Genomic DNA, 15,319 nt, shown 5'->3' on the forward strand with positions numbered 1-15,319 from the left:
ATAAGCCTGGAGGAGAGAATACGTCCTGTTCCTTGAATAAAATCTTTAAAAGCTCTTTTTTTTTTTTACTTCCATAGCATGGAAGTGCCTGTCGCGGCACATTGAGCTGGCTGAGCCCCCGGGGAGGGCGGTATATAAATATAATAATAAATTAATCAAACCTTCATTAGGGACGATACGTCTTTAATAAGGGTCTGATGCACAGCACGCATAGACAGTTGAAGCATGGAAATAAATATCATATCCTACCTATTAAGACATTATTTAAAAGCACAGAACATTTTTCACCAGGCGTGCCAGCAACCCTACTTGCATGGAAATTGTATCCTTTGATGCTTTTTTCACAATTAAAACTGAACCATACCCTTTATATTACTATGGGTCACACATCAAAATTTAATGTTGACTTTCTTGGCTCATTCTTCAGCCTTGTGCCCCAGCAACAGTAGGGTTGCCAACATCCAAGTGGGACATGGAGACCTTCCACTATTACAGTTGATCTTCAGACAACATTCATTTGTTTTATTTATTACATTTATATACCGCCCTCCCCGAGGGCTCAGGGCATCAGTTTCCCTGGAAGGAATGGGTGGTTTGAGGGAACATTGCATAAATTTATAGCCATCACCAAACATGGCAGCATGGGGGAAAGAGAGAGACTGTGAGTAAATTAGACACAAATTTTGGGCAGGCAAATTCTATCAAAAGAAATAACAGCACTCACTACCACTCTCTTATTGTACTTGAACAGCAAGCATGGTGCAGTGGTTAAGAGAAGCGGAGTCTAATCCGAAGAACTGGGGTTGATTCTCCACTCCTCCGCATGCAGCTAGCTGGGTGATCTTAGGTACTCACAGCTCTCTTAGAACTGCTCTCACACAGTAGTTCTCTTACAGTTCTCTTACAGCTCTCTCAGCCCCAATTACCTCACATAAGGGTCTGTTGTGGGGAAAGGAAGGGAACGGTGTTTGTAAGCTGCTTTGGGACTCCTTCGGGTAGTGAAAAGTGGGATATAAAAACCCAGATCACCTTTGCCCTTGCTACCAGGTGTCTCTCCCTTCTGTCTATGCACAATCCTGGGTGCGCTTATTCTCCAAGAATAAACAATCAGGATATAACCCAAACAGCTATGACTAGGACCCAAGAGTCCTACTGGGGTGACCGTGACCGTTGTAGTCCATGATTATGACATCATTTTGTTAGCATGCAGGAATAACGTCCATTCTCACCCGTTTGCCTTGGTTTTATAAGCCTGTGCAAAAAATACATCGTGCAGACTAAAGCCAGGAGGGCTGAGGTAGGAAAGATTTTCTCGCAGCTCTTGTTTCGATGCGGGGCGTTTTCCCGGCTGGAGCGCCGGGGCGATGGAGCTGCGGCGCTGAATGGGTGAGTCGTCTGGCGTTTCCTTTCTGTCAAGGGAAGAGCAGCAGCAAAGTGCGCCTTCCTTGCGCGGCATTGCATGTTAGCAGGAGCTGCAAATTCAGTACCATGATCAGCAACCTCCGGCGACCGTGCAGGCGCTTGTCCGTTTGGAGGTGACCGGGATTCATTGGCGCTGCATAGAATCAGGCCATGCACCTGCTGCAGAAACCTCTTGTCCGGGAAGGCTTACCCCAAGACAGACCGGGTCGTCTTTAGAAGGCCACAAAGCTACTTTCGGTCCCAACAATCTGATGATAACCTCTTCTTCCAAAGACACAGTGAGAATTTTATTGCATTTAGGGGAAGTAGGTCTTTAAGGGTTAAAATCAACCTTGCGCTGTATTAAGTCTTTGCATCCTCTTCCATGCTGCAATAACTCAAAGAGAGATTCCCAGGGCCAGCAGCTCCAGAAGAGGAGCCACTTTGTAGTAGCAAGGCACTCCTGCCTTAATCTAAACCAAACAATATCAAATTAGTTGGAGAATCCAGTTCCAAAGCCAAGATTTAAGAATAGTAAAATGCCTGGAATAGAAGAATGCCATAGAACATTTGCAAAGTTCTCTTTCTTGAACCACTAAAATCAGATCACGTGCATCTGGGATAAGGCAAAGCGGGTAACTTTAGTTGTGTGTTAAAGCAATAAGTAGAGTATTTTATAATTAATTCCACGTGAACTACTCTTGTGGCAGCTTAAGGACTCTCAGATTTATTGTGGCGTAAATTTTAATGGACCAGCTTCAGATGTATGAAGCTGCCAGATATATACATACTCTGGGAACAGAGAAATAAAATTGCCGACAGGGAACTGTCTAGGCATCTGCCAGCTGATATAATAATAATAATAATAATAACAATTTCTACTGCAGAGGTTCTCAGGGACACTGATTCTGCCCATCGTAGTTTTGTTGGTTTTTCTCCTCAATTGAAAAAAGAGGATGGGGGGACCTTCTTTGGGAGGGGATAACTTGGACCACATAAATCCAATCCCCATAAAACTTGGGAGGCAGATAGAAAATAGTCAGCCAGAGATCCTTGCAATTTGGTGTCTCTATCACTCCAGAAGGATTTTTCTAGTTCGCCATGAACTGAACTGGTTCATTTAGCCCCTAAAGGTTTGTGGTGCTCACAGCTCACAAACCCAGCATGGCACAAACATATTTTCTTGGTTCATGCCCAGCAGAATGATACATTGGAAAGGAAACAAGAAAATGCCCAACTCCATTCTTGCCATAGAATGCCAATGTTCTATATGCATTCACTAAAACAAATACAACGTCAACCAAAGGCAGGCAAATAGTGTAAGCTGTAACAAATACAGGGATATTTTCACCTGCGATTTGGCTTGGGCCAAGTCTATGATACTTGTTTTCATAATTTCTCATGGAACTGTTGAACTGTATAATTTGTATAATCTGTATAATTTTTTTAAATTCTCAATGTGTATTGAATCTTCGAGTATCCTAAACAACAAAATTATGGCAGGCTAAACAGACTCACAAAAGCTTATACTACAATAAATATGTTAATCTTCAAGATGTTACAAAACCAGAATGGAGTTTGGGGACACTTTAGACTAAAATACATTTTTATTTTTTACGCTTTTGTGAACTAGAGTATGAAATGAAGTCTAGTGTATGAATTTTAGTTTGCTGACTCCTTTGCTGAATACATTGTCTTATGCTTATAACAGTTCTAAGTGCCAGCACAGGTACCTCAATACTGTCTTTCAAATCCCTTTTTCACTCAACAGACAACCACCTACCCCACATTTAGTTCAACCAGAAGACAAGAGAAATAGGCAATGTTACTAGGGGAAATCTCCAAAGACCTCCTAACCCGACCACTGACTCGAAATGAAGTATTTGGTGTCCTTCTCCGTCTGACTGTCTTTGGAGCTGCTACCTATTTCAGCATAAAGTGGGTATCAGACGCCCTGGATCCCTCTCGAAAGCAAAGGATACAGCTAAAGAAAAAGGTACCTGTGAGGACCATGTCATCAAGGAGGTGGTGGTGATGAAATCAGCAGCTCCTGCTAGCCACCTACTGGAATATAATGTGTGTCCCAAGAGGGTCACACATGGTTATCAAGATTATCCTGCTATGAAGACTACTTCGGATGCCTAATTATTAGAAACACATCCACACATTGTCATAATTAGAGGGAATTATGTATACTTTTAGCATATCCTGTCCCTATAACATACAATGACAGTGATCTGTATTTCTCCTGATTCTTCTCCTGTCCCCTGCCTATGTTTCTCCTTTCATTTAAAATTTTTTATTAAACAACAATAGTTTGCAAAAAGAAAAAAGCAAAGCTCAACATAATCAGATTAAATAGCATACACACAAAGTGCAAAAAAAAATTTAAATAGTTTACATTTATGCCATGTATGTCACTTTCCTTAAGTCTCATAATAGGGCCCATAATAGGGACCTGATATCACTTGAAAGATCCACCAGGCTGGTGCCAGGGCAGACAAAGTCCTGGCTCTGGATGAGGTCAGTTTCACCTATCTGGGGCTGGGGACCTTTAACAGATTTTGTGTGCTGGAGTGTAGGCTCCTTTGAGGGACATAGAGGAGATGGTTCCACAGGTACAAAGGTCCTAGAATGTTTAGAGCTTTAAAGGTGAGTACCAACACCTTGAACCTGATTTGGTCCTCAACATGGAGCCAATGCAGCTGTGAGAGCACTGGTCGAATGTGCTCACCTGGTTCCAGTAAGGAGTTGGGATGCTGTGTAATGGACCAGTTGGAGTTTCTGGATCAGATACAAGGGTAGCCCTGTGTAAAGTGGGTTTCAGTTGTCTAGTTGCCTGGATCACAATGGCCAAGTCAGGCTCCAACAGGTAGAAAGGAAGCTGCCACACCTGGCAAAGATGATAAAATGTATGGCAGGCAGTATTCGTGACCTGGGCCCCTGTTGATAATGAAGAGTCCAGGATCATGCCCAGGCTCCTGATGGTGGTTGTGGTTGTTAGCTGAACAAATCAAAAGCTGGGAGCACTCTGACCCAACAAGTAAAGGTAAAGGTAAAGGTATCCCCTGTGCAAGCACCGGGTCATGTCTGACCCTTGGGGTGACGCCCTCTAGCGTTTTCTTGGCAGACTCAATATGGGGTGGTTTGCCATTCCCTTCCCCGGTCATGACCGTTTACCCCCCAGCAAGCTGGGTACTCATTTTACCGACCTCGGAAGGATGGAAGTCTGAGTCAACCTTAAGCCTCACTATTTCTGCCTCACTATTTCTAGTCCTGGTCACTACTGAATCTGTTGTGTTGAATCTGGAGATAATAGGGCATTACCACAACTATTTGGAAAAGGAGATAAAGGTGGTCCAGCTGTCTGTCATATAGTCTCTGACTGTATCATATTTTACAAACTCTTACAAATATACTAGAAAGAAAGAATAGAGGGGGAAGTTTGGTTATTTAGCCTATTGTGATCTGTGCATATTCTAGGTGTTCCAGGTGCGAGTCAGCAGTTGAGTGGGACTGAAATGAAGGGTCATGTTAACTGAGCCAGCCACAAAGTGAGAGTGGGACTTTAACCCCTTTTCTGTCTGCAGGCAGAACGCTTGATGAAGCAGATTGGAGTAGAAGGAGTGAAGCTTACGGAACATGAGATGAATATTGCAGCTCACCTGGTGGTCCCAAAGAACATAAAAGTAAGAGGGGGAGCTTGTTCTTTCCCCTGATGAAGACTAGAGAGTTTTCAGGGAGGGAGTAGAGGGGATAAAGCTATCAGCTGAAATCAGATTGCATGGGTTCAGACCAGAAATAGAAATTCTAACCTACAAACAAAATTTTCATGTATGATTAATAAAGCTCCATCACCATTCAGAATATGAATACATACAGATTCCAGAATTTGAACAGCAAGCATCTAGCATTTGGCCTCTCTTGCCAGGAAAGCTCTCAGTCCTCTTGTTATCTCTGAAGCCTCCAAATGTTGTTCCATCTGCAGGTCTCCTGGAAGGACATTGCAGGCCTGGATGAAGTGGTCAGTGAACTTCATGACACAGTGATCCTGCCTTTCCAGCAGAGACACTTGTTTCATCACTCCAGGCTTTGCCAACCCCCAAGAGGTACGCCTTGGAGAAGAGCCAGTCAGAAATCACTAAATCCTTTTTCTCAAATTTGCCTCTTTTAAAAACCCCATTCAGAGCCCTCACTCTGGCCATTTGGCATCAAGCTCAAAGGGTTCAAGACATTTTTGCGGGGCTGGTAAGTTTCAAAACTAGGATTTTTTTAAATGGCTAAGGGCTTCAAAAGAAGAAGAGTTGGTTCTTACCCTGCTTTTCACTATCAGAAAGAGTCTCAAAGCAACTTACAATCGCCTTCTCTTCCTCTTCCCACAACAGACATCCTTATGAGGTAGGTGGAGCTGAGAGAGTTCTGACAAGACTGCTCTGTGAGAACTGCACAATCAACGCTGTGACAAGCCCAAGGTCGTCCAGCTGGCTGTATGTGGGGGAGCAAGTAGTCACACCCAGTTCATCAGACTAGTGGCCACTGTCCTTAACCACTATATTAAAGCCTCTCTGGACCTCCAGCAGGGTCTATTTCCATTAATTTTCTAGATCCCAAGGAGTATTTATAGGCAAGAGAGGTGTGCAGCTCCTTACTTAATGGCAGCTTAATAAATGCTGAGGATTTTTCTGAAGATATTATTTTCTCAAGCAGTTATGATAACTAGTTAGAAAGGGAAAAGGTGAAATTGTTTTGCAGTATGTCTGCATGGATACAGAATCAGGTCTGCATTTGCAATATAAAGAGTTTACTTCCGATACAATATAAAATGGAATGTTAGCATATCTTCTGTAGTAAACAGACAGTGAATGGGCATTGTTTCTTTAATAAAAAAGATAATATCTATAGTTTCAGGTTTGGAATTTCTATTATAACAGAACTAAAGTAAATGAACATTCAATTTAAACATAATGAAAACTTCTTTAAAGAATATTTAAATAATAAACATTCGATTTAACCCCACTATAGCCAAATTTATGAAATAGTATTTAAACTTAAATTTACTGTTTACACTTAAGCTTATTTAAACTTATCACATGAGTTTGAAGCAAGCAAACAAACCCTGTTGTTCCATTAAAGACTAAATTATCACATTTTAAATTATCAGCAGCCCCTGGAAAAAGAAACTAGGCATTTTGAACCATGTAGGTGTTGAACTGAGCAAAAAGAAAAGAAAAAAATAGTAAATAAATAAATGATAGCATTACAGAAACACAATCCTGCTTTTTTTGCTGCTTACCTCAGAACGTAAGGAGTCAAATTATACCAGCTGCTGCTTATAGGTCACATTTGTATGTTAAGATTGTTGCAGCTTTCTTTAAATGTGCATTGAAGTCTTGTGTGAAGAATGCTCCTTTTTTACACAAGCAAAAAAGAAGAAAGAAAGCCAACCTGGCAAGGAAGGGGGGGGGGAGCAGAGACTAAATATTAATGAGTTTCTCCTTGCACTAGGTGTTTTGCTTTATGGTCCTCCTGGCTGTGGCAAAACCCTTCTTGCCAAAGCAACAGCCCAGGCATCGGGATGCAGGTTCATAAATCTGCAAGCATCTACCTTGACGGACAAATGGTATGGAGAGTCACAGAAGCTCACAGCTGCAGTTTTCTCCTTGGCAACCAAGATCCAACCCTGCATCATTTTCATAGATGAAATTGGTAATTTCTGCATCCCTGCCTGCTGTTTCAGTTTCCTGATTATAGTTGTCTTTTTAATAGTTAACCAGGAAAAAAGTTAGATCTTTAGAGAAATGGAGCACGTGGGTAAAGGGAGCTGCACCCTTTTCTGACTTGCTTCCTGTCTTCCCAAAATCTTGCCCTACAACCCCTATTTTCATATCCCAGCTTAGTTCTGGGAGCAGAATTTGACTAAGGAGAAAGTATCTTGGGTAAGGTGTCCAGATTGTCCCAGTTTTGGAGGGACATCTGGGGGTACCTGGCAAATTGTATTTATGTTGAAATTAAAAAATATATATTACAATACTAAGAGCCTCTTGTGTTGCAGAGTGGTAAGGCAGCAGAAATGTTGTTTAAAAGCTCTGCCCATGAGGCTGGGAGTTTGATCCCAGCAGCCAGCTCAAGGTTGACTCAGCCTTCCATCCTTCCGAGGTCGGTAAAATGAGTACCCAGCTTGCTGGGGGGTAAACGGTAATGACTGGGGAAGGCACTGGCAAACCACCCCGTATTGAGTCTGCCATGAAAACGCTAGAGGGCGTCACCCCAAGGGTCAGACATGACTCGGTGCTTGCACAGGGGATACCTTTACCTTTATTACAATACTATTTTTGCGTTCTATGTGTTCTATGAAACTTTTTGTTGCTCCATATAGACCAAATTTTTAATCAAGAACCCCCCTGGTCAATGGTGTCCCGCTTTACCAATGTTAAAATCTGGTCACCTTAACTTTGGGGGACAGACTATCACAAATGAGGGCAGGTTCAGGGCTTTTCTTCAAGTGTTATTTCCTCTCTTGTGGGCATGCATTGCCCCTACTTTTATGCAAGTGTTTTGCTCCCTCTAGTGATCACTTTGATATTTCATCACTGTATCTCCAGTTTATTTGTGAGCTTTTAAAACAGTATTCCACCGTTCTATAATGTTGTTATTATGTTAATATTATTGTTATCACCACGTTATTACAAATGGAGTCACCTGTAATGTTCTTGTTTCATGTAAACCACCCTAAGCATGTGGGGAGGAGGGTATATAATAAACACAACAATAAACAAATACAGTATGGACACACAGGCGACAAAAATAAGGCATGCAGAGAAAAATGTACTTTAGTAAATGTGCCCCTGCCACATACATGATTGGGGCACACCCAAGTTGAATTGCACAGTATTAAAATGTAATGTGAGGGTGCTAGTCTTTTTAAAAATAATGTTACAGTCTGTTGCTAAAAATGGTAAATGGATATTTTGATGCAACTTTGCTGCATCTCAGCCACTCTGTCCCAATGCAATGCTGTGGTCTTTCTTTTCCTGGGGTCTTATTCAGGGGCTTCCTAGAAGTGCCATCGTTGTAAACCGAATGTTGTGCTAGGTCAGTGATAGTTTGATCAAGTTAAATCCTTCATGAGCAAGCATTTGCAAGATGCTGTGCAGGTCTGAAATGTGCTGATAATTGAGTCAAATAATAGGCATATGTATGGAATTGAGGCAATAAGGATGGGCTGCAGCTGAGTGGGTGAGCACCGGATGTGCCTTTGCACACTTACATTAGTTCCTGATAACTTCTTTCTTAAAGATGGCAGTCTTCATGCCTCTTGTTAGTGTTCGCTGGTTGCTAGACTTTTCATCTCTCTTGATAGATGCCTTCCTGCGGAAACACTCTGATGCTGATCATGAAACCACAGCTATGATGAAGGCAGAGTTCATGAGCCTTTGGGATGGGCTGGAAACTGGACCCAATTGCCAGGTACCACATCCCAGGAAGCTGTTGGTTGAGTTGACATGAAGCTAGCCAGAGCTAGGTGACTGAATATGCACATGGAAGTTTTGTGCACACTTTCCTCCATCAGCTGCAATTTCCCCTGCCTTTTCCTCTGTTGCACCAGTTGAGAGCTTTTTGAAGTCTTTAAAAGAACCTTGAAACTGATATTAAGCAATATTTAAAAATAGGGACAAAAACCTCTTAGCTCCTCTGAATTCCTAACCTTTTTTAAAGTTTGAGAATACAGAGGAACTGGTAGATCGCAGCAATTGATAATAACATTATTGCACAATTACAATTTCAATTAAAAGGGGGGAAAAAAACCTCTTTGATGCTGTGGCAGGGAAAATGGGAGACCACAGAAGGCTGATGGTGCTAATAGGGGAGGGATCTTTGAAAACATGCTCCTTCCCAATCAGATGGCTTGCTAAAGGCTTTGAAGTGTGTTTGTTCTGGAAAGACTGTACCAAACCATGTTTAAGAAAGGATGTACAAAAGGCAGGGGAAACAACTAAACGGTCCAGTAGAGAAAAACATCATGCGGATGCTTAAAAAACACACAAACAAACCAAGCAAAAACAATGCAGTTCAGAAGCCAAGGCAAAGAAAAACCTCCATGTGGACCTAGCTCTAGTTTAATATGACACATTTTTAAGGGTATTTAATATACGCATTTTCCAGAACTTAATGTCTCTTCTAGGATAGTCCTCCCTATTACACATGCATCATCTTAGAAAAAGGAAATATGTTTTTCTTCAAAAGTATCCATCATAGTTTCAGTCTGCCCTTTTTCTAAGGAGCTCAGGTGAGGATGCATGGTTCTCTTCTCTCCACTGTATCCTCATAAACAGAGCTAATTTCCCTTAAGAAGTAGGCATAGCCGAGAGCCTCATAATACGAAAGGCCTCTTAATTTTTTGTAAAAGGTTAAAACGTTCCCAGCTAAATCCCACAGCCAGTGCTGCCTGAGACTCAGACTGACCACTTCACCAATCACTTGGGCAGCTGAGAGAGGCAGAACAAATGAGGAGGAAGGTTTGTGAAGGTAAAAAAATATTGTTTTCATTGCGTGGTGTTTCCTAAACTGACTTCCAACAAGAGTCTTGTAGTGTTATAACCCAGTGGTCTTCCCAGCAAGTTTGTGAGGTGGGTCAGATTGAATGACTGGCCCAGGGTGATCTCCCTGTATCCCAGCAGATCTCCTAACAACAGAGATCTGTTTTCCTGGTTAAAGTAGCTGCTTTGGAAGGTGGATTGAAGAAGGGCCCCTCTTCAATCCCCGCCCCATCAGGCTCTACCCCCAAAACCTCCAGGAATTTCCCAACCCAGCATTGGTAATCCTACTCCTTCCTTTGCCCCCTGTCCACACAGCCAGTCATGAGGGTGAAATGCCCTCCCAGGCCAGGTTCCCTCACCCTTTTGAAGGAGGCCTGGTGCACTGCACATGCCCCACGGTTTGCTTCAGCTTCATATGGGAACTCCAGTTCTCACAAGGGGCCAAGTTCCAGCCCTAAAACCATCATATTAGTGGTGAGTCAGAGAGCCACTGTGATGTTGAGGTTAGACTGAGTGGTTGGGTTACAACTGGGGGAGAGATCAGTATACAAATCCTCATTTTCAGCCACTGCCTGAGCTTTACAGCTGAATCGGGGTCCGTATACATATTTCTATCATCCTAGTCTAACACTCTAACCACAATGGCCTTAACAAAAGCCTTTTGTTATATTCACATACAAGCACATGCAAACTGAATGAATTAATCCATCAATGAAATCTGCAGTCAATCAACTACCATTTCTTTTATAAAGTGACAGTCTAACTACCTGATTTGTTGCATTTCAGGTGATGGTGCTGGGAGCAAGCAATAGGCCCCAAGATATGGCTCCTGCCATCCTACGGAGGATGCCCACAACCTTCCAGATTAGTCTGCCTGTAAGTATATTGCATTGCTCTTCCCTTAAATCCAGTCCACATCCATACCACCTATTACCCCCTCCTCAATACAGACTAAAGCCTGTAGTCCAGTATTGTTTGCAAGGCTCAGAATCAAAAATGTTTCCTTCAAATGGTTTATTTTAACTCTAAGTTCCCCTAAAAATCTGCCTTATTTATTTATTCTTTGATTTATATACTGCCGGTCTCTGCATTATCTTTACAATAAAATTGTAAAAACACAGAACCCTTAAAGTCCCCCGCACATAAAACACAGTAAAGATGACTATTAGTTGGAGTTAACCCCCCGTCTACTCCCCCCACCCTAGTCCAGCTAGCAGTCTGGAGCTCTTTCCTTAGTAGCAGGGGACATGTTCTTACCAGCTCTTTCCCTCAGATTAAACAGATGAATTGGTCATCCTGCTATAAGCAAATAATAGGGAGAACCCCTTAAGAATAAAAACAAAATAAAAACAAACAGTTCCACATATCTGGGCCCCCAACTAGAAAAACAAGACAAATCAGGATAAAAATAATTCCAAGTGTCAGAGAAAGCCCACCAAGACTGACAGTTCTAAGGACAAGATCATACCTTCACTTCAAGGGATAGTAGTCAAGATGCATTTTTAAAAACTTCACATATGCAGGATGAGGTAGTAGAATGGCCAAGACCACTTCAAACTACAGCAAATGGACTCTTAGTTTGTGTGTTCCTTTTCATAGAATGACAAATCCATGCAATAGTTAGGCAGAGAGAAAGCCCCCTTCCCCTCACGCTGGTATTCTGTTTGCAGGGAGTTTATATTTATTTACTTTTTATACTCTTCATGTCCCTCCATCTGTAGTATTGAAATCTGTTCTTGTTTCTTTCTCCCACACCCCCTAAGCAAGCCTAATTAGGCTTACTTGGTGTAATAACATGACAAGTGGAATTCTGAGAACAGTTAATGAAAGATAACCATTGGGAGGCCTATGAGCAATAACTGTTTCTGCACAGGAGGGGCTCTGTTTAGTTATCACAACCCTTTCAATAGGCTCAGCTACAGCAAGTTTACTCTCAAGTAGAACAACAAAACACAACACAGACCAAATATAGGTTTCTGAATACTCTTAAGACTGCAGCAAAAATATCAGCTTATTTTCTCAGTCTCGCTGTCCTATGCTCTTTTCTGTCTTCTCCCAGACACAGAAGCAACGGCAGGATATTCTGAAACTCATTTTGTCTGGAGAAAAGGTGAATCTTGCTCCTCCTCTATTCCCCCTTTTCTGCTTCCCCTTTCTGTTTCAGAGCTGTAGCTTCACCAGACAGAACAGTACGTGAGATAAACCATTAGCTAGATTAGTTTTAAAGCTGCACATGTTAAAATACAAAAAATGATAGAATAAAAAATGACAAATAACTTCCAGTTATTTAATATCATTCAAACAAAGCTCAGGTGCCAACACTAAAAAAAGGAAAAGTCCCTCGGGGTTCAAATAACCCAGCCTTTAAAGGAATCCAGGGAACTTAAGCCTGAAAAAAAAACTTCCTTCACAAACAAAATGTGACTGAGACTTTTGCTAAAGATTGCGCTCTCCTCTCACAGAACTATGTTTCTCAAAGTCCCCAGCAGAGAGGGACTATCTCTGGAATCTAAACCCTTAAGATCACATTGCTTGTTGTTTTGTAGCTGTTGAGAGCATAAAGGCTGCAGGAGGAGGAAGAAGGGCCAAAAAAAAAAAAAAAACCCAAACCCTTATGATAAGCTTTTCGTGCCTTAGAAGGCAGAACAGGGAAGCAGGAAGATCCCAACTTCTGATAGGTGTTACAGAGTCGTGACAGTGCAGGGAGAAAGTGTGAGCCAGCCATTATAACTGAAGGGAACTTTGCTCTTGGAACAGCTAAGCAATGCTGTGAGCCTGAAGGACATTGCTGAGAAAACAAATGGTTACTCGGGCAGTGACCTGCGAGAATTGTGCCGGGATGCTGCCATGTACAGAGTACGTGATTACGTTCGCAAGCAGCAGATGAAGCAGATTGCCCAGATGCTCTGTGACAGAGAGGGCGAGGATGACAGGTGAGCCTTTGTTCATCCCCCACCCCTTCTCTCTTTACACTTACTGGCACTGTCACCAGCAGCCGCTGGACTCCAATTCCCTAAGTCCATCAGCTTTTGACACCATGAAATATGTGACTAGGCCTTTTCCAAGTCAAGCCTCGTTCCCTAGGGCAATTGCAGATTTCCAAGTGAACATGGTAGGAGGTCAAGCTGTTGTTTCATCTTGGCAATGAAGCAAAATTAGCATGGGAAGAAACTGAAGCAAGGATTCTTCTTCCATGGCCCATGCTTTCAGCATCGCCACATGGAAAGAGCCATGATGCACTATGGGAGGTAATCTGTTTTACAATTCTCAGGCTCTATCCCCACTCACTGTAAAAAGGGCCTCAGGGGCTAGAAAAGTCTTGGGCTGTATCAACAGAGGTATCTCATCAGAACCACATAGTCCCACTGTATACTGCATTGGTCAGACCCCACCTGGAGTACTCTGTGCAGTTCTCGAGGCCTCACTTCAAGGGTGTGGACAAAATTGAGAGGGTTCAGAGTGGCTAGAATGATCTGAGGCCTGGGGACCTATGAGGAAAGGCTGAGGGATTTGGGAGTGTTCAGCCTGGAGGAGGTTGAGAGGGGACAGGATTGCTGTCTTGAAGTATTTGAAAGGTTGTGACTTAGAGGAGGGCAGGAAGCGGTTCCTGTTGGCTTTTAAGTACATGTAGAATGGGGAAAATTTTCAATTGGAGTAGTTCAACAGTGGAATCAGCTGCCTAAGAAGGTGGTGAGCTCTCCCTCACCGGCAGTCTTCAAGCAGCAGCTGGACAGATACTTATCCTGGATGCTTTAGGCTGATTCTGCATTGAGCAAGGGGTTGGACTAAATGGCCTGTATGGCCCCTTCCAACTCTGTGATTCTATGATCTTTTTCTGCCCTTGATGCCGGAGAGCCATTGCCAATCAGAGTAGAAACACTGAGCTAAGTGGGCCAATGAAGCAGCTCCATAAGAACAGAGGTGAATAGGGTACAGCAAAGTTGGGTATTGCTTCCTGAAGTAGATGGTTTACATCTTGGCTTCTCCACTTCTCTTACTGATATCTTGAAGAGCTGTTACCAACCATAAGAAACAACAAAGAAATAGGTGAACACAAGGCTGCATTTACCTGTAACTGTTGTTCATTGAGTGGCTTTCTGTGCAAGCACACATGGGACTGTGCTTTCATGAGCAAGCCTGTGAAGCACAGACCCATGTGGGACAGCACAGAAGCCACCAAGATGAACCAGTGTAACCATTCAGGTTACAATGGCTTGATATGCCTTCTAGCCCAAGAATTTCTAACCGATCCCTTACTGGCTTGGCTTGCAAGAACATGATAACTGCTCTTGAAATTAATGAGATAGTCACATAATTACACTGCCACTTCTTTTCTACTCTGCAGTTCTAAAAATGGCACATATTCGAACAGGGTGTGGGTAGATGCTGCAGCTGCAATGAAGGGCATTAGCAAAAACACCCCCTCCCACGAATGCAAAACACTCATGGTAAAGAAAATTCAGGAAGCTGAAAAGGTGTCCCATGAGCCCTACATGTTTTTCCTTTTGTGTCTGTGTGTGTCCAGTGACCTGGAAGAGGAACGGCTACGGCCACTTACCCAGCTCGACCTTTTGCTTGCCCTGGAGAAGATGAAGGAGTCCAAGGGAGCTGCAACTGCCACGTCAGCTCTGAGAGAACTTGCTTTAGATTGAACACCTGGCCTGCTAAGCCTTTATTCTGAAGATCATCAAACCCCATGTCATGATTCCCTGCTTTTTTACTAGCTTGGAAGCAAAGGGTGAAGTGGAGACTGGCTGTACAAATGGGAGGCGGGGAAGGAAACTGAGCTGAAGCACATCGATGTGATGGGGGGTGGGATGGAAGTGAAGGACACGTGTGGGAAGGGAGGAAGGTTTTATATGAAATGAAAGGGGTTGGAGGAGTTAATAAAGAGGAAGGGAAAAATACACACACACACACCAAAAATGGCACAACTTTCCTTTACGGGAGAGAGCCACTAAGTGCAAAACAGCAAAGAAAAATCACCAGTAAAAAGAGGGATTCATTAATTCCTACAGTGAGTAACCAACTGCATATATGAAGTTGTAGAACTAGAAATAAAAAGGACAAAATTAAAGCATACTGCTGGATCTGCTTCTCTTTCAAGTTTACTGGTTCTCTTCCACTGGGTCTCTCATTCAAAGAAGCTACAGTAATAGATCATTCCTTTGGCAGTTTGGTCTTTAAGCAGTAAGGTTATGAAACAGAATCACACAGAGCTGGAAGAGACCACAGGAGGCCATCCAGTCCAGCCCCCCACCTTCTCAGGAACAAAAACCACACACTCCTGACAGCTCATCCAATCTCCTCCTAAAAACTTCCTCCACCACCCTCAGAGGCAGCATATTCCATCTATAAACAGCCCTCACTGCCAAGATGTT

The 15,319-nt window shown here is 42.8% G+C and overlaps 2 protein-coding genes across 10 annotated transcripts in view; one reads left to right on the plus strand and one right to left on the minus strand.

The window, feature by feature from the left end:
* PIWIL2 (piwi like RNA-mediated gene silencing 2) overlaps positions 1 to 15,319 on the minus strand; it is a 44,969-nt gene that overhangs the window by 29,308 nt on the left and 342 nt on the right. For 2 of the 6 annotated variants that reach the window (XM_077306677.1, XM_077306685.1), the window contains exon 1: positions 1,230 to 1,456. The exons of 1 other annotated variant lie outside the window; for it this stretch is intronic. In XM_077306677.1, the coding sequence (XP_077162792.1) occupies positions 1,230 to 1,456 (227 nt within the window). Of the gene's footprint in view, positions 1 to 724; positions 744 to 1,229; positions 1,457 to 3,401; positions 3,463 to 5,281; positions 5,395 to 8,668; positions 8,770 to 15,319 lie in introns of those variants that run through there. 3 more of the 6 variants (XM_077306679.1, XM_077306680.1, XM_077306684.1) reach the window with 3 other exon arrangements.
* LOC143822070 (outer mitochondrial transmembrane helix translocase-like) lies at positions 287 to 15,012 on the plus strand. 4 transcript variants are annotated; one of them, XM_077306692.1, is made up of 10 exons: positions 287 to 1,297; positions 3,173 to 3,397; positions 4,992 to 5,090; positions 5,390 to 5,510; positions 6,907 to 7,107; positions 8,762 to 8,868; positions 10,725 to 10,814; positions 11,998 to 12,048; positions 12,696 to 12,871; positions 14,464 to 15,012. In XM_077306692.1, the coding sequence occupies exons 2-10, from the start codon at positions 3,224 to 3,226 to the stop codon at positions 14,588 to 14,590; spliced, it is 1,146 nt and encodes a 381-aa protein (XP_077162807.1). In that variant the 5' UTR covers positions 287 to 1,297; positions 3,173 to 3,223; the 3' UTR covers positions 14,591 to 15,012. The 4 variants fall into 4 exon arrangements, with proteins under 4 accessions (XP_077162807.1, XP_077162805.1, XP_077162808.1 ...); XM_077306690.1 differs by having other exon boundaries at positions 1,252 to 1,386; XM_077306691.1 differs by lacking the exon at positions 287 to 1,297 and adding an exon at positions 1,551 to 1,700.

The sequence above is a fragment of the Paroedura picta genome, chromosome 12, assembly GCF_049243985.1.
Source record: "Paroedura picta isolate Pp20150507F chromosome 12, Ppicta_v3.0, whole genome shotgun sequence".
Lineage (NCBI taxonomy): Eukaryota > Metazoa > Chordata > Lepidosauria > Squamata > Gekkonidae > Paroedura > Paroedura picta.